General features: G+C 34.5%; 1 protein-coding gene across 1 annotated transcript in view; it reads left to right on the top strand.

Moving 5' to 3' along the window:
* IMMP2L (inner mitochondrial membrane peptidase subunit 2) overlaps positions 1–20270 on the top strand; it is an 889815-nt gene that overhangs the window by 685790 nt on the left and 183755 nt on the right. Inside the window, exon 6 of the mRNA XM_082631606.1 lies at positions 6108–6210. Within this exon, the coding sequence (XP_082487732.1) occupies positions 6108–6210 (103 nt within the window). The remainder of the gene's footprint in view (positions 1–6107; positions 6211–20270) is intronic.

Genomic DNA, 20270 nt, shown 5'->3' with positions numbered 1-20270 from the left:
TTTATTTATTCCTCCATTCACCAATTATTTTCTTGCAGATGTTTCCAGCTTGTGAAATTTTGTCTATGGTAGTTTATTTAGACTGTTATCTGTTATATATATATATATAATAGACTGCTTTGTGGCTTATGTTTTGAATCATGGTATAAGTTATAATCTTGGTAGGCCCCTAAAATGGCTAAAATTTAAAAGAATGGCGATTATCAAGTGTTAATGGTGTATGGAACAACTGGAACCCACACATTATTGGTACACCTGCATTGGAAGCCAGTCTGACATGTTGCAAGGCTAAACATTTGGTTACTATAGGACTGAGCCATTTCATTTGTAGATATTTACCCAGGAGAAATGAAAACATGTATCCACATAAATACCTGTAGGTTCATGGTGGCTTTATTGATAATAGCCAAAAACTGGAAAGAACCCAAGTGTCCTTGAACTATTGATTGATAAACTAATTGTGGTATATCTCTATAGCAGTAGACTATTAAGAAATAGTAACAAATGACTAACATGTGCAACAACACAGATTAATCTCAAAAGCAAATAAACTACATTAAAGAAAGAAAACCAGAAATCAAAGAATGCATATAGCATGATCCCATTTATGTGAAATTCTAGAAGAGGCACAACTATGGTGACAAAAAGCTCAGCTGTGGTTTCTGGGAGCTGAGGATGAAGGGAGGCAGGTCTGCCTGCAGAAGGGCATGAGGGGCCTTTTCTGGGTGATCGGATGTTTCATATCTTGATCTAGTGATTATGGGCTTGGGTAGATTTTTAAAACTCATTGAACTGTACACTTAAAATTGCTGGATTATATTTATCTCCTAACAAGGGAACTCTGCTGTCAGTTTGCTATTCCTTTGAAGATAATCTACTCTTTTTTCTCTGGCAGCTTTTCAAAAATTTTTTAGGGAAGAAGGGTTCCTTAGTGTTCTGCAGTTTCATTACAGTATATCACGGTGTGATTTCTTTCCATTTATTTATCTTACTTGTGATTCACTTTGGTTACTGAAGCTGTAATTCATGCTTTCATCAGTTCTGGAAAATTCTCTATCACTATCTCTCAAATGTTATCTCTTCCTTTTTATTCTCTTCCTTTGGGACTCTCATTACACTTATATTACATTTTCTAATAATATTCTCCGTCTCTCCTACTTTTCATTTCCTTACCTCTCTGTGCTAAAGTCTAAGTAAATCTTTTAGATTATATTCCAGTTCCTCTTTCTTTCATTTATATTCATCTGCTTTTTAATCCACCTATTTAATAGTATATTTTAATTTTTAGAAGCTCTGTTTGATTTTTTCTCAAATATCTGTCTTTTAAAAACGTATATTGTTCCTTGTTCATATTTTTCATTCCCTTTTTTTAATTTTTAAAAATATTTGAATTTGTATAAATTATATTCTATGTTTGAGAAATCTAGCAGTTTAAGTCCTTGGTGGTCAAATTCTGCTGTTTGTTAATGAGTTCTGACTCATTAATGCTGGTTATTTCCTTGTGAGTTCTGTTTTTTGGATTGTGAGTGCCTATTGACTAGGACTTATCTGTAGAAACCTTGAAAACTCTGAATTGAGCGATTATCACTGAAGAGATTTATAGTTCCTTCTGCCAGATTCCTGGAGCCAATTAAAGTTAATTCTTGACTATCCCAGACCACATAAGCAATGTGAATTTGAACCCGTCTCACCTTGAGAGCAGGATGTGGACTCTCAAGAGAATTTTTCCCTTCCAGAGGTCACCCTAGATAGGCAAATGTCCTTTTCATTTTCCTTTCCTGATGGTAGATTACTTTTTTCTAGTCAGTCTATTAATGATGATAAAAGAGATCTAGTTCCAACTCTTGATCTTACTGAATCCTGAGCTCTATACTCCTGATCCCTTCTGGACAATGAAAACCCAGAGGGTCTAGGATCCAGGGAGTGTCCAGTAAACGCCTTCAGGGCAGCCACTACTTTGGACAATGAAAAAAATTCAATAGAATGGTTTGAAAAATAAATAAAAGCACCTTAATCAATTATGAATTATTAATACTAATTACCTATGTTAAGAATGTGTGTGTGTGTATTTGGGAAATACTTTAAATATGAATTTGTTTCCTGCTTGTGACATCAAGGATTACATATACAATTTTGTATTCAACTGATGACACTCAAAACATTGAGACCTAAAAAAAAAACAACAAACCATTGTTTTCAAGGTCAAATCAAATTGGAAAAAATCATTCTTCACTCCATTTATAAGACCTAGGTAACTTGTCTTGGTAAAGCTAGTACTAAAAATGCCTTTTTGTAGACAGGTAGTTAGAATACCATACAGAACTCATTTTTGACAGTCAAAACCAAAATTATTTGCAAGCCATAGATACATACAGCCTTGTAGGCTGACACCTCACTTAACTGTTAAATCACCTAAAATATTACCTTGTCTTTCTTTTATGTGAATTCAGGAGCACAAAGCTATTTAAAATTCCTTCTCTAGAGAGATTCTATTAGAAGTATTATATTTCTTTGGCAGTCCTAAAAGGAACCAGCTCAATATTTTAACGTCATATATTTTAAAGCTACTTTGGGTTATTTTTTTAAAAGTTAGATTGAAGCCTGAGAAAGTAAATATGTGTATATGGCATGAATTTTAGCAGGGTTCTACAGCTCAAAGAGTTATTTCACACCCTGTCTAGTGTCTAGGTGAACCATTCTCTATTAGCATAGCAACATTCAAATATGTAAGTGATTAGTAAGTGAAAACCAATAGATTGTGCTTTCACCTGCTACTCTCTGCATGCTTGTATATGTACAAATAGATAGATTGTGTTTTCACATGTAAGTTTTAGAATATCCCAGAAGGGCATAAGAATAAAAGAAAAATAAGATTCACTGTATCGTTAAAGATAGTCTATAGCCCCAGTGCAAATGTGAGGGAAAGAAATCACTGAAGCATAACTCAGGTAATTTTAAAAGACTGATGCTAATAGACAGTAGAGGCTGAACACATTCTGAATTATAAAATGAAAGAAAACAGTGGACAAAGGAAGATAATAGCAATAATAACTATAGCTTACTGAGTTCTTACTGTACATAAGAACTAGATTGAGTGCTTTACTTAAAAAGTCTCAACTGTAAGAGAATCCATTTATCAAGTGTTTAATACATGCCACTTTTATCCATAGAACCACTTTTTGAGTTAGGTACTATTATTTGCCCCATTCTGCAAATGAGGAAACTGATGCTTGAGTTTTATCAACTTGTCCAAGATTACATAAACTTGGAAGTGTTAAGTCAGACCTCAAAGCCAAGACAGGCTGATTGCAGAGACCATGCTCTATGACAACCTCTCCATTATATTCTCATCTAACTACTAACCTGCATCTCAACCCAGTTAGGGCATGTCTAATCCATCCCATTTCAAAGGTAGACAAATGGAGATAGAAACTAAGTAATTTGCACAAGATTACTTATAACTGCATAAAGATTAAAACTGGTTTAGTCTGTTTCCAGAATCTATGCACTTTCTACTGTATTATTCAACCTTTGTGAAAGTGTTTTTCATTCTTCAGTTATACATTCATTTGGTCATTCATTTAACAAATGTTTATTGAGCACTTTGTATGGTGCATTCTTTTGCGCTCTGTGAATACTCTCGTGAACATGAAACACAAAGTTCCAAAATTTACATTCTAGTGGAGGAAAGATAGGCAGTAAACCAATAAACTAGGAAGTAAATATCATGTTAGTGGGTGCAATGAAGAAAAATAAAGCATTGCAAGGGGCTAGAAAATGATGGGAAGTTGGATATATTTAAAAATTTAAAATAAGATAGTCAATGCAAGGAAATGTGCAACTGTCACTGGTAATTTTATGATACTGTTATTTTCTATCACAAGTATCTTGACTCCTTGATTTATATGACATTGAAACTGAATCTGAGTTTTATATCAGATTCACTTTCCAGAAGAATATGCTTGACTTAGAACCTACCATTTCATTGCAGAAATGATTGGTTTTATTTCATATTTCTGCTTGAATGGTTATTTGAGGAGACAAAATAGGTAATTGTTTCCTTTCTAAGTACTTATCCAAACTAACCAGCTTAATAAGGTAAACAAATATTTGGATTTATTAGGAGAATGTGCCTTGCCAACAGTTAAGTAAAAGGGTCTTCTCCCCATCATTAATACTTGATGTGGGATATTAGTTCTTAGAAGGAATCTCATGATAAAATGACTAGTGATGTCAGCAACTAATTGACTGATTTTAATTGAAGAACATTTATATGACAGTATGATGTATTCAACTATTTCTGCTTTTCTTTAAAAAACTGAAACTCTTCTTCCCAGTAGTAATTAAAAATAAACAGCAGTCATTTACTTACTGTGGGCTTCTAGTGGTCACAACACCTTGCATGAGTGAGTGATCTAAAGCAAAGCAATTCAACACTGAAATTATCTTGAAAACTAAAAACCATTCTAGATAATGAATAGTTTCAATTTCTATAGCACCAACTTATGTGCAGTTTTCCTTTTTTATGTATTCTTCTGCATATATACAACTTAGTAACTAACAGAAATGGTCTGATTGGGACTCCACCTCAAAGAACAGTGTATAAAGCTCAGTCTCTGGGATTAAGTCTGTAGACTTGGGGGTAACATTTATTCATTCAACTATTATTTATTGAGAAGCTTCTTTAAGCTAGACATTGTCTGGAATTCTTTGGGGAATGAAAGAAGAAAAAAATAGTCTCTTCCCTGAAAAGACTTTATTATTATAAGCTTGGGATAATATTTAATCTAATTCCATCCCTTTTATTTAATTAGTTATATTATAATTTATGTAACCAATCTCTTGTTGATTATTTAGAAAGATAATTTTTTGTTGTTGTTACAAAAGGCCTGTGTTGAACATCTCTGGTAATAAATATTTGTCCATATTTCTGATTATTTCTTTGGAATGGATTTCTATCAGTAATATAACTAGGTCAAAAGGTACATACATTTTAGTCTATTAATAAATTTGACAAAAATGGGCCCCCAATGTCAAAATAGGAAAAAACTTGTATCACTTTACATTGCCACCAACACAGTACAAGAGAGCCTTTCCTTACTTGGTTTCCTTGTCAGCCTTAAGAAGACAGAATGTTCCACTAAATGTATATCGTCGATCATTGCTCTCCAAATATTGTCTTCAAAATTGTTGAAAAGTTTCTCATTTTCAAGAATGATTTATGGGATTTCCCTGGTTGTGCAGTAGTTAAGAATCCGCCTGCCAATGCAGGGATATGGGTTCGATCCCTGGTCCAGGAAGATCCCACATGCCATGGAACCACTAAACCCATGTGCCACAACTACTAAGCCTGCGCTCTAGAGCACACGAGCCACGACTACTGAGCCCCCTGCACACCTAGAGCCCATGCTCTGCAACAAGAGAAGACACCGCAATGAGAAGCTGACATAGGACAACAAAGAGTAGCCCCCGCTCGCTGCAGCTATAGAAAGCCCTCACACAGCAACGAAGACCCAACGCAGCCAAAAATTAAAAAAAAAAATTATTTATGAAATTGAATGGTGCTAATCAAAAATTTTCAGTTGACATTGATAGCTTATATTTGACAAGAGATCATCTAGGGTTTTTTTTTCTTATATATTCTGAATTTTAAAGTATTAAGAGGTTATGAAAATTCTGTCAGTTGGTTTGAGAAGTTTATTTGACTAAAAAAATGAAGATTGCAGCTGGCCAAGTTGACCATTGAGGTAAAAGCAGATGTCAGAAATAAAATAGATCTGCATTTTGTTGGGGCTTATTGAGTTTTATAAAAACATAGGATATTATGAATTAAGTTAAGTAGCAAACCATTATCTGGTGCTAGTGCATCTTGTTTAAGCACAAAATTCCTACCTACAGAAACATGAAAAAAAATACTGTGGGTAGGTTTACAGGGTCTTAACCACATCTTATTTAAAAAGAAAATTCTAGAGTAGCCTTACATGTAACCTATAATAATCTGTTGCATCTTTACAGTAGTATTTTTACCTTTCCTGAATTTGTATGCTTAGCTGTTTGGTCTCTCTCTTTTCTGATCTTTTCTCAATGGTTATGCTGTTTATTTCTAGAACTATTGGACACAAAAACCGCTATGTCAAAGTCCCCCGTGGTCACATCTGGGTTGAAGGTGATCATCATGGACACAGTTTTGACAGTAATTCGTTTGGGCCGGTAAGTCTTCATATTACTCATATGATTGGATTTCAAATGTAGGAACAAAAGTATGTCACACAGGTTGCTCAGGTAGCCCAGCCAAGAGTAGTTGTGAATTTTATAATGGAATAGATTATATTTGAAAATTTCCTTTTAAATATCATATAGATAATGTAAGCTGTCAATGGGTGTGTGTGTGTGTGTGTGTGTGTGTGTGTGTATCTAGAAAAGAACTTCGACAACTCAATAAAATGCCAAAAGATGCTTTCAGCTGACTACCCGATCCCAGTGGCAATGGTTGTTTTTTCCTCACATAAATGCTTTGTACTTTATGTTTTTAGTTAGTATTTAACAGAAATAATGTATAAAAGACCTATAGACATCAATTTTCTAAGTAATTAGTTAAAAAGGCATGTATAATAGAAATCATATTGGTAACTAACATTTTTCAGCTTTTAATTTATAACAGAAATGCCCACATTCCTTATACCATGTTTACATTCCATAAAATATGTGACTAAATTCATATAATTTTTTTCATTTTTGAATATGTACAGAAATTCTCTATTTATGAACCCCTGCAACAAATAATTATATGAAGTGAAGAATATTTTAGTTAATGGAAACTGCACCTGATTTCTAGTCACCTATGTCTCTTTAAAAACTTGGATCTTCAACCCATTAGATTTTCCTACATCTAGATGTAGCCATACTTGTATGTATGTAGAAGTTAATATTGAGCACCTTTAGATAGGTTTGCAAAAAAAGTTAGCCACATCCTTTTGTCTAAAACTAAATGTTGGTGGTCTCTATAAAACAATTTCCTTCACCTATCCTGAGGGACCACTATTATTGTCACGGGAGAAGCAGTCACTTGACTCACTTTTGGCTAAAAGTATAGCAAGAGACTTGAGGTTGGATAAGTATTGTGCGTAAGTGGAAGGGAACTTTAGGTGATGACCCCTACTTCTTTTTTCTAGCTGCAGTGATGATAAGAAAAATATCTAAGGTCTTTCTTGCTTTTGAGTAGTACTTATTATAAAAATACAATTGAATCGTTGTAGGGTATATTAAAGATGGAATGAACAGATTGGAAATGTTGTAGATCACTTAGAGAGTATAGTAGAAGTGACTGTCATGAAGAAGCTTAGTAGCAACCTGAAAGTGAAAATAAATCACCTAAAAGCAGTTTTATTTCTCTCTCATCAATAAGATTAAATCTATTAAATGTAGCATGTTGGCCAAGTCCACATTAAAATGTTAACTTTAGTTTGGGTTTTCATTGGTAGGATAGTGACTCTGAAATGAAGTGCTAAAAATGTTGTTGTTTTGTTATTAGTTGTGGGGTGTGGGGTAAATAATTACTAATAATAAAGTACTAAAGTTTGAGATTGCTTTGCTTTTTCTTTATTAGTAAATAAAGCTAGTGCAATCTTATCTATATAATTGTATAATTGTCAGTCACTCATATTCCAGATGCTTTCTTATTTGGGAGAGAAAAATGATAAGGTTGATAGCCAGAATATTGGGACTTGCACATAACCTTCAATATCATATCTATTGTGTAGTTCTTTCTGGGCTGTCTTTCCTGCTGTGTACTTAATAATAGTATTATGAACCACTGAAGTATAAGTAGACACATGAAAGTTGAAAATATATCACGTATGGAAATATCCTCTCTCACTTATATCTTAAAAAAAAGAAAAAGAAAAAGTGAGAACCATGTGGGAAGGCCAATCTCATTGTGTTTATTACAGTAAGAAACTATGATATGCAAAGCACTGACAAATACGTTCTGTGCAGGACTTTAATGCCGTTGGTTTACATCAAGTTTTTAAAAGAAATCTACTCATTAATTATAACTTGAACCAGTAATATGAGTCAGAGACACAAAACCATTTTGAAATTTAGTGGTTGTTTTCTTTTTTTTTTAAATGGATATAAATATATGGATGCAGAATGGCTTTTGGTTCATAAGTTGGACTAAATATAGATTTCCATTCACTTAATTCGTATTGTTTTTACTTGTCAAAATTAAATGAAGAACCTGTACTAGGGTGAAGGAAAACATTTGTCACATCATATACTAACCTACTTGTATTTGATGAGTTTTAGTACATATATTTTTACCCTTACAGTGAGCTCTCATGTTTTATGTTCCAGTAACATTTATGATTAGGAAAAATAATTAATAATGATGCTCCCAAATAAGTTTCAAAAGGACAGAGGGAAAAAAATTGAATTAAAGCCCTACAATTTTTATTTAAAGCTAAGTTGTGATGTTTGAGTATAGAGATTTCTTATTTTTTATTAATTAATGGTTATCTGAATCATTAAATTATTTTAATATTTTTATAATTCTCAGAAATAAAAACTCAAGTTTTACAATTCTAAAAAAACCAGAATAATCTTGAATCTTACACTGCATATACACTTGAAAGTTGTTATATTTTTCCAGGAATTCTCAGTTGTATTTTTTGGCTTATCCATCAATATATTTGGAGATTGTCTGTGAAAGGTCAGTTAAGTTTCAGGCTTTCTGGATTGTTGATTCATTTCTCCCCTTGGAAGCAGGGAATGCACTTTTCCAGAAAGTAAACATCCTATCTAAAAATCAGCCCGCATTGTTCCAGAATGCTTATCTTGACTTTGTAGAAATTCACTGAAGCCTTTACCCTTCATATCCCTCCCAAATAACTTCAGAATTGTATCCAAATCTGTTTAATATGCTTTAACTCTTTGAATTGTAATTATACTATATCATAGCATCTCATCAGTGTATTTTAAATTGTTGCCTATGGGTAATCACAATGGAGCTTTTTCCATATTTGAGTAGATTTTTACTTGTAATCTAGTGAAAAATAAGAAAAGAATATCTTACTCTTTTTTTCCTAGTTTGTTTTAATATTTCCTATGTATTTCTTAATATTTGATTTGCTTTTCTGATTTGGTTTATTGCCACTATATGTAGGCTGGAGAGGGAATTAAAGAGTTTTATGAGTGAAAGATGAATAATGGATTATGAATTTAAAGATACCAATGTTAAGTTATAGTAATAGAATGCATCACAACAGAATAAGATCCTACATCTGCGCTTTTAACTTGTAGAGGATGACATTATGGAAATAAACTAGTAGACTCCTTTATGAACATGGATATAGTAAAACAGAAAATCAGATAACCTTAGTTTTGGACCTCATCAGTCACATAACTTGTATGGGTCTACATTTCCTCATGTATAAAAGGATGAATTTCCTCTCCTCTGAATTCATCTTGAATGATTATTTAATAAAATGGGCATATATTATATATATATATATATATATATATATATATATACACACACACACATATATAAATATATAATTTATTTAATGTACTCCTATTTTACATTGCTGAGGATGTTTACTAAAAATTTAATAATATATATTTTTAAAAAATATATATAAAATCTTTTGATTATGTATATAGAAAAGTTTGTGGGTTTTTTTGTTTTTTTTGTTTTTTGCGGTATGCGGGCCTCTCACTGTTGTGGCCTCTCCCGTTGCGGAGCACAGGCTCCGGACGCGCAGGCCCATCGGCCATGGCTCACGGGCCTAGCCGCTCCGCGGCATGTGGGATTTTCCCGGATCGGGGCACAAACCCGTGTCCCCTGCATCGGCAGGCGGACTCTCTACCACTACGCCACCAGGGGAGCCCCGCCCTAGAAAGGTTTTAATGAACATCCTCAGCAACCTAAAATAGGAATACAATTAAACTATGTTTCCTCCAGAGGATGAACTATTATGCAGTTGTTAAAAATCTATATATGTGAAGAATTTTAATAACATCATGTTCATGATATTGTTTTAGGTGAATACGTGAAAATAAAGAAGAGAATACACAGTATTATGTTAATTGTGCCAGTTGTTATGATTATGGTCAATTCTTTTTTATAGCTTTGTACTTCTCTATATTCTAAAAGGTCTGCAACAAATTTTTATTACCTTATAATCAGAAGAAAACAAATTAGTCAAAAAAATAAGATAAAGGTGAGTAAAGTAAATGACTTCTAAGTTTTATTCTGACTAAATTCTGTTAAAGTGTTTTATGGTGCTATGGCCAGAGGGAAAAATATCACAGATGTGATTGGGTAGGAAATGTTTCAGTTATGAATTTGTCTCCATGGAAGATCTCTGTGCCAAACCTCTTGAATATATCATCATTGCACAATGATAGAAAATGTCCTATTGCATCATAATATGGATTCACTAATGTATGACTTTAGCTCAGATTTCTAGTTTGAGAAATATATTTTGTTAGTATCCTTTAAGATTGTTGTCTAGAAGTGTTTTTCAGTGCATATTACTACTTGATGTCACTGGATTGGGTATTAAAGATATCTGATGATTGCTTAGAAAATTCAGAAACAACTTCTGTTAGTAATTCTTTTGCTATGTGGAAGACATTAGCCTTTCCCTTTACCATCCCTGCTTCCATGTAGATGACATTAATACATTTCTATTGTGGCCATGTTCTTTGCCAGCACCCAAAAGTAACTGATTACAATTAATATTGATGCATTTTCTGCTTGCTATAAAAGGAAATCACATAAAAGTCAAATTTTATATTTTTATGTGTGTGTACATAGCTGTGAATTTTCTTTATTTTTTAAATGAATTTTATTGTATTTATTTTTTATACAGCAGGTTCTTATTAGTTATCTATTTTATACACATCAGTGTATACATGTCAATCCCAATCTCCCAATTCATCCCACCACCCCCGACTGTCCCCCGCTTGGTGTCCATACGTTTGTTCTCTATATCTCTACTGCTGCCTTACAAACAGGTTCATCTGTACGATTTTTCTAGATTCCACATATATGTGTTAATATATGATATTTGTTTTTCTCTTTCTGACTTGCTTCACTCTGTATGACAGTCTCTAGGTCCATCCATGTCTCTACAAATGACCCAGTTTCATTCCTCTTTATGGCTGAGTAATATTCCATTGTATATATGTACCACATCTTCTGTAACCATTCGTCTGTCGATGGGCATTTAGGTTGTTTCCATGACCTGGCTATTGTAAATAGTGCTTCAAAAAACATTGACGTGCATGTGTCTTTTTGAATTATGGTTTTCTCTGGGCATATGCCCAGTAGTGGGATTGCTGGGTCATATGGTAATTCTATTTTTAGTTTTTTAAGGAACCTCAATACTGTTCTCCATAGTGGCTGTATCAATTTACATTCCCACCAACAGTGCAAGAGGGTTCCCTTTTCTCCACACCCTCTCCAGCATTTGTTGTTTGTAGATTTTCTGATGATGCCCATACTAACTGGTGTGAGGTGATAGCTCATTGTAGTTTTGATTTGCATTTCTCTAGTAATTAGGGATGTTGAGCAGCTTTTCATGTGCTTCTTGGCCATCTGTATGTGTTCTTTGGAGAGATGTCTATTTAGCTCTTCTGCCCATTTTTGGATTGTGTTGTTTGTTTTTTAATATTGAGCTGCATGAGCTGTTTATATATTTTGGAGATTAATCATTTGTCCGTTGATTTGTTTACAAATATTTTCTCCCATTCTAAGCGTTGTCTTTTCATCTTGTTTATAGTTGCTTTTGCTGTGCAAAAGCTTTTACGTTTCATTAGGTCCCAGTTGTTTCTTTTTGTTTTTATTTCCATATACTCTGGGAAGTGGGTCAAAAAAGATCTTGCTGTGATTTATGTCAAGGAGTGTTCTTCCTATCTTTTCCACTAAGTGTTTTATAGTGTCTGCTCTTACATTTAGGTGTTTAATCCTTTTTGTTTTGCGGTATGCAGGCCTCTCACTGCTGTGGCTTCTCCCATTGCGGAGCACAGGCTCTGGATACATAGGCCCAGCGGCCATGGCTCACGGGCCCAGCACTCCGCGGCATGCGGGATCCTCCCAGACCAGGGCATGAACCCATGTCCCCTGCACCGGCAGGCAGACTCTCAACCACTGCACCACCAGGGAAGCCCTGTTTAATCCATTTTGAGTTTTTTGTGTGTGTGTATGGTATTAGGGAGTGTTTTAATTTCATTCTTTTACATGTAGCTGTCCAGTTTTCCCAGCACCACTTATTGAAGAGACTGTCTTTTCTCCATTGTATATCCTTGCCTCCTTTGTCATAGATTAGTTGACCATAGGTGCGTGGGTTTATCTCTGGGCTTTCTATCCTGTTCCATTGATCTACATTTCTGGTTTAGTGCCAGTACCATATTGCCTTGATTACTGTAGCTTTGTAGTATTGTCTGAAGTCAGGGAGTCTGATTCCTCCAGCTCCGTTTTTTTCCCTCAAGACTGCTTTACCGATTCAGGGTCTTTTGTGTCTCCATACAAATTTTAAGACTTTTGTTCTAGTTTTGTAAAAATTGCCAGTGGTAATTTGATAGGGATTGCATTGTATCTGTAGATTGCTTTGATTAGTATAGTCATTTTCACAATATTGATTCTTCCAATCCAAGAACATGGTATATCTCTCCATCTGTTTGTGTCATCTTTGATTTCTTTCATTAGTGTCTTATAGTTTTCTGAGTACAGGTCTTTGACCTCCTTAGGTAGGTTTATTCCTAGGTATTTTATTCTTTTTGTTGCAATGGTAAAAGGGATTGTTTCCTTAATTTCTCTTTCTGATCTTTTATTGTTAGAGTATAGGAATGCAAGAGATTTCTGTGCATTAATTTTGTATCCTGCAACTTTACAAGATTCATTGATTAGCTCTAATAATTTTATGGTGGCATCTTTAGGATTATCCATGTATAGTATCATGTCATCTGCAAACAGTGACAGTTTTATTTCTTCTTTTCCAATTTGTATTCTTCTTATTTCTTTTTCTTCTCTGATTGCCATGGCTACGACTTCCAAAACTGTGTTGAATAATAGTGGCAAGAGTGGACATCCTTGTCTTGCTTCCTGACATTAGAGGAAATACTTTCAGTTTTTGACCATTGAGAATGATGTTTGCTGTGGGTTTGTTGTATGTGGCCTTTATTATGTTGAGGTAGGTTCCCTCTATGCCTACTTTCTGGAGAGTTTTTATCATAAATGGGTGTTGAATTTTCTCAACAGCTTCTTCTGCATCTATTGAGATGATCATATAGTTTTTATTGTTCACTTCGTTAATATGGTATATCACATTGATTGATTTGTGTCTATTGAAGAATCCTTGCATCCATGGGATAAATCCCACTTGATCATGGTGTATGATCCTTTTAATGTGCTGTTAGATTCTATTTGCTAGTATTTTGTTGTGGGTTTTTGCATCTATATTCATCACTGATATTGATCTGTAATTTTCTTTTTTTATATTATCTTTGTCTGGTTTTGGTATCAGGGTGATGCTGGCCTTGTAGAATGAGTTTGGGAGTGTTCCTTCCTCTGCAATTTTTTGGAAAAGCTTGAGAAGGATGGGTGTTAGCTCTTCTCTAAATGATAGAATTCACCTGTGAAGCCATCTGGTCCTGGACTTTTGTTTGTTGAAAGATTTTATCACAGTTTCAATTTCTTTACTGGTGATTGGTCTGTTCATATTTTGTATCTTCCTGGTTCAGTCTCCCAAGTTTATACCTTTTTAAGAATTTGTCCATTTCTTCCAGGTTGTCCATTTTATTGGCCTAGAGTTGCTTGTAGTAGTCTCTTAGGATGCTTTGTATTTCTGTGGTGTCCATTGTAACTCTCCTTTTTCATTTCTAACTTTATTGATTTGAGTCTTCTCCCTCTTCTTCTTGATGAATCTGGCTAAAGGTTTATCAATTTTGTTTATTTTCTCAAAGAACCAGCTTTTAGTTTTACTGATCTTTGCTATTGTTTCCTTTGTTTCTATTTCATTTATTTCTGCTCTGATCTTTATGATTTCCTTCCTTCTACTAACTTTGGGTTTTGTTGGTTATTCTTTCTCTAGTTCCTTTAGGTATAAAGTTAGGTTGTTTATTTGAGATTTTTCTTATTTCTTGAGGTAGGATTGTATTGCTATAAACTTCTGTCTTAGAACTGCTTTGGCTGCATCCTATAGGTTTTGGATCATCACACTATCGTTGTCATTTGTCTCTAGGTAATTTTTGATTTCCTCTTTGATTTCTTCAGTGATCTCCTGGTTATTTAGTAACACATTGTTTATCCTCCATGTGTTTGTGTTTTTTACATTTTTCCCCTGTAATTTATTTCTAATCTCATAATTTTGTGGTTGGAAAAGATGCCTGATATGATTTCAGTTTTCTTAAATTTACCAAGGCTTGATTTGTGACCCAAGATGTGATCTATTCTAGAAAATGTTCCATGTGCACTTGAGAAGAAAGTATAATCTTCTGTTTTTGGATGGAATATCCTATAAGTATCAATTAAATCTATCTGGTCTGTTGTGTCGTTTAAAGCTTGTGTTTCCTTATTAATTTTCTGTCTGGGTGATTGCCCATTGGTGTAAGTGAGGTGTTAGAGTCCCCCACTATTATTGTGTTACCACTGATTTCCTCCTTTATAGCTGTTAGTATTTGCCTTATGTATTGATGTGCTCCTGTGTTCAGTGGATATATATTTATAATTGTTATATCTCCTTCTTGGATTGATCCCTTGATCATTATGTAGTGCCCTTCCTTGTGTCTTATAACATTCTTTATTTTAAAGTCCATTTTATCTGATATGAGTATTGCTACTCAGCTTTCTTTTGATTTCCGTTTACATGGAATATCTTTTTCCATTCCCTCACTTTCAGTCTGTATGTGTCCCTAGGTCTGAAGTGGGTCTCTTGTAGGCAGCATAAATATATGGGTTTTGTTTTTGTATCCATTCAGCGAGCCTGTGTCTTTTGGTTGGAGCATTTAATCCATTTACGTTTAAGGTAATTATTGATATGTATGTTCCTATTACCATTTTCTTAATTGTTATGGGTTTGTTTTTGTAGGTCCTTTTCTTCTCTTGTGTTTCCCACTTAGAGAAGTTCCTTTAGCATTTGTTGTAGAGCTGGTTTGGTGGTGCTGAATTCTCTTATCTTTTGTTTGTCTGTAAAGCTTTTGATTTCTCCATCGAATCTGAATGGGATCCTTGCTGGGTAGAGTAATCTTGGTTTTAGGTTCTTCCCTTTCATCACTTTAAATATGTCCTGCCACTCTCTTCTGGCTTGTAGAGTTTCTGCTGAGAAATCAGCTGTTAAGCTTATGAGAGTTCCTTTGTATGTTATTTGTCATTTTTCCCTTGTTGCTTTTAATAATTTTTCTTTGTCTTTAATTTTTGTCAGTTTGATTACTATGTGTCTCGGCATCTTTCTCCTTAGCTTTATCCTGCTTGGGACTCTTTGTGCTTCCTGGACTTGGGTGGCTGTTTCCTTTCCCATGTTAGGGAAGTTTTCAACTATAATCTCTTCAAGTATTTTCTCGGGTCCTTTCTCTCTCTCTTCTCCTTTTGGGATCCCTCTAATATGAATGTTGTTTCGTTTATTCTTGTCCCAGAGGTCTCTTAGGCTGGCTGTCTTCATTTCTTTTCATTCTTTTTTCTTTATTGTTCTGTGTCAGTGAATTCCACCATTCTGTCTTCCAGGTCACTTATCCATTCTTCTGCCTCAGTTATTCTGCTGTTGATTCCTTCTAGTGTATTTATCATTTCAGTTATTGTTTGTTCATCTCTGTTTGTTTGTTCTTTAATTCTTCTATGTCTCTGTTAAATATTTCTTGCATCTTCTTGATCTTTGCCTCCATTCTTTTTCTTAGGTCCTGGATCATCTTCACTATCATTATTCTGAATTCTTTTTCTAGAATGTTGCCTTTCTCCACTTCATTTAGTTGTTTGTCTGGGGTTTTATCTTGTTCCTTCATCTAGTACATAGTCCTCTGCCTTTTCATTTTGTCTGTCTTTCTATGAATTGGTTTTTGTTCCACAGCCTGCAGAATTGTAGCTCTTCTTGCTTCTGCTGTCTGCCCTTTGGTGGATGAGGCTATCTAAGGGGCTTGTGCAAGCTTCCTGATGGGAGGGACTGGTGGTGGGTAGAGCTGGTTGTTGCTCTGCTGGGTAGAGGTCCGTAAAACTTTAATCCTTTTGTCTGCTGATGGGTGTGGCTGAGTTCCCTCCCTGTTGTTTTGCCATAAGGTGACCCACCACTGGAGGCTACAGGTTCTTTTGTGGTGCTGATGGTGGATTCTGGGAGGGCTCATACCAAGGAGTCCTTCCCACAACTTTTGCTGCCAGCATCCTTGTCCCTGCGGTGAGCCACAGGCATGCCCCACCTCTGCAGGATACCCTCCAACACTAGCAGTTAGGTCTGGTTCAGTCTCCTATGAGTTCACTGCTCCTTCCACTGGGTCCTGATGCACACACTATTTTGTGTGTGCCCTCTAAGAGTGGAGTCGCTGTTTCCCCCAATCCTGTCAAAGGCCTGAAATCAAATTCCACTAGCCTTCAAAGTCTGATTTTCTGGGAATTCCTCCTCCCGTTGCCAGATCCCCAGGTTGATAAGTCTGACATGGGGCTCAGAACCTTCACTCCACCAGGTGGAGTTCTTTGGTATAATTGTTCTCTAGTTTGTGCGTCGGTCACCCAGCAGTTATAGGATTTGATTTTATTGTGATTTTGCCCCTCCTACCATCCCATTGTGGCTTCTCCTTTGTCTTTTGATGTGTGGTCTCTTTTTTGGTGAGTTCCAGTGTCTTCCTGTCGATGATTGTTCAGCAGTTAGTTGTGATTCTGGTGTTCTCTCAAGAGGAAGTGAGCTCATGTCCTTCTACTCCACCATCTTCCATAGCTGTGAATTTTCAAATAGTGATTCTTAACTATTTCAGATTAGCAGACTCTTCATAAATTAAAAGTGAAGGCAGCAGTTCTTTCTTCCATTTATTATAAATATTCATTTATTTACTTATATTTGAAATGGTCTCATAGATTTCCATTCCTTTTGGTGAAAACACAGATGGACCCTTTCCATGGCTTCCATTTATCTTGTACATTTCCTATCTTTGATTTTTTTCTATTATTTTAATCTAGTTTTAAGTCACAAACCACTGAAATATGTTCACTGCTTGCTGTATAATGATTTGATGTATGTCATAATAGAAATTCTAGGTTTTTAGTATCTAAAATAAATAATTTATTTTTACTTTATTGAGCAAAGTATATTTAGGAAAAAAAAACTTTTGGCTTAAACATTTCATGGTGAAGATAACCTTTCCATGCTGTATAAAAGTATTTTGGTTTTTAAGTTTGTGGTCTTAGTGTCACCTTGTTAACAATTTGTGTGTAGGAACCATGAAGCAGGACTGAACAATTTGGTGCAGAAACTATGCATGATATACTGCCTCTATCTGAGAGTGGAAACTGGGAGTTATACAAAATATGAATTCTTTTTAGTTCCAAATCATTTGGAAAAGAGCTACCCTAATCTCTTATTTCATAGATGCCTAATTAAATGAAATACTAGACCCCTAGAATGTTTTCTTGAATGAAATATGCCTAATAGATGATAGTTTTCAAATAAATGAGTATTAGAAATATTGTTTGTTAATTAAATGAGCTAATGATCTGAAAATGATAATCTATAAGAAAGCATTGAAATTAAGATTAACATTCCATAGAATTCCTTTTGAACTTAGTGAGGTTCAAAACATTTTTTACTTTTTAAAGAAGTACTGAAAAAGTCAAGGAGAGCAAAAGTAAACTTTATGAGTTCATATCATTCAGACCTTTCATTTATGTCTTCAAGACACATTTTGAGCATCTACCAATTATCCAAATTGATTTTGGCCAGGATTCCAATGGGTGGAATGGATCAGGAGAGATGAGGATTGTGTTAACTACAAAGAGGGTGCTAGATTAGGTAATGTGTGGGAAGTGAACTTCCAAAGAGGTTTATTAGTCATGCCTGTTTTGAATTTTCTCCCTATGTTACACATTTTTGGTAAAAACGAAATACAGTATGACATTAACTAGGGTAGCAAAACAAGATTCTTGGAGAGAGAAGGAGGCTGAAAGGAAGAGAAAGGGAAGCGAAGTTATGACATTTTTGAGACCAACTGACAAAGGGTTGAGTTGGAATGGAATTTGGGGAGATGTTTAAAAGATTCAGAGAGTATAAGGACAGAGATTCAAGTTGTGGATAATAAGGAGTGCACTACACCTGTGAGTATTCCCAGTCCTTTTCCCACTGTCATCAAGAGATGCCCTGATGCCTAGGAAGATCATAACATGGTCAATAGATACAACAGTGACTGAGGTATATAAGGCCTACCTGCAAGGAGGCAGACAAATAATAGGGCACAACCAACACAGCAGTCTAAGTAGAGGTGTAAGTCAGAGGCTCTTAGAGGAATAGACATTTGTGTACTGAAAACTCATAAGAAAAACCTATGAAATCTTCTGGGAGGATTTGGTAGAACAGTGTTCTGAAATCCGTGAAAATAATAACTATTTGGTACAATCTTGTATTGCATAAAACACTCTGGATGCTGCATGTTTTGTGAATGAAGTGGTTTATGCCTGGAGTGGTTAATATGTTTCAGCTGCATTAAAAACACTCTGTTTATATAGTGCAAAATAATCTTGTGGACATATGAGAATGAATTGACATTTCATTTTATGTACTGTTGAACTGTAGTATTTTCCTTGTGTAAATTCTCTTCAGCAGCTAGAATAACTTTTACTTAAAATTAGCCATTTTCAAATAAAGAAAAAGGTCATTAGACTATGTTGACAGAATCCAAGGAAAGTGTTCTGTTCACACTTTCTCTAAAACGTTACTTGGACTTTAATTGATTGTATTTTCTTGTTTCCTTGTGGTACATGCTTTTGTTCATTAAAAATTTTGTTAGGAACTAAAGCAAGCTCTATTTATAGAGAAATATTTGTGACAAAAGTCCCTTGGTTCCTAAAATCATAAAACCTTACCTTGGGGTTTTCCTTCAATTGTTTTTCACAATTCCTTTAAACAGTGCCAGAACCTAGCAACCTCACACATTTTACTCAGGTATAATTCTTATTTGGCTGGTGTAGACAAAGGCATGCATTCCATAAAAAGGCCAAAGGCAATGAAAAGAAATGCCATAATAATTAAAATATCTGTATATCCAAAGATAGTTAAGTCTCAGAAAAGAGCCCATCCTCTGGAGCAATATTCAAAACAAAGAAATGCTCATATAGGAAAAAAAGAAATGGAAACAAGAAACCACAAAAGTACCTAAGGTTTAGCATCGCTATTGGTTGGTTCTAATTACAATACAGTTAGAACATCAAAAAATATATAAGATTTTTAAAAAAGAGCAAGGAAACATAATATCAACTAGAGAACACAGAGACAAACTAAGCTTCCATTTCTACCAAATCAACTATTGTTTCTGTCTTAATTATTCTGCTAGTGTAGAAATTATTTTCCACATGATTTCATTTTCAGATAGGAGAGATGTCAGCAGAATTGTCATTAGACTTCATTGCTATGGCAGATACTGTTCCTTTGGGCCATTTAGCTAGAACTAAGCATGTCCATTACACCAGAAATGTTATATTTACTGACAGTGGGTCAGGAAACAAGATTTAGTGAAATATATTCAGTATTATTAATTTAGCAATTTTATAAGTTCTCAAATTTTTTTAAGTGGGATTGAAATCCTTATTTTATTATTTATAAGATATAATCAGTGTCTACATCACATGTCTACATAGAAAAATAAAATGGAAGGTATAAGGAGCCCAAAAGAGAAGGAAAATCTTCTACTGCCTAGCCTAGACATTACAAGGAGAAAAAATCAGCTATTGAATATACAGTGATTCAAGGTATGAGATTGAATTTCCTCATTTAAATAGATATTTACTTATGAAATATTTACTGAGTAATTGGGCTCTACTCATAATATGCAAGCACAAAACTATGGAAATGACTTTGTATTTCGACTGAGCTTCTGGGAGATGATTTTCTTTAGAAATTTTTAATTTTCCTAAAGCTTTTGTTGGGTAATCCTAAAAATGACTTTGCTTTGTGTCAGCATCTTATTGGTTTTGTTTTGTTTTGTTTTCCTGAAAAAGAAAACTTACAAGAGAATTAAAAGATCAGTTTGATTGTCATTGACTTGGATGACTTTTTTCTGTGTAATGGAGCTTGTAA

The sequence above is a fragment of the Mesoplodon mirus genome (assembly GCF_964341445.2).
Source record: "Mesoplodon mirus genome assembly, chromosome: 9".
NCBI classification, from domain to species: domain Eukaryota; kingdom Metazoa; phylum Chordata; class Mammalia; order Artiodactyla; family Ziphiidae; genus Mesoplodon; species Mesoplodon mirus.
Note: the sequence above shows the minus strand (reverse complement) of the source record. Positions and strands in the feature narration are given on the sequence as shown.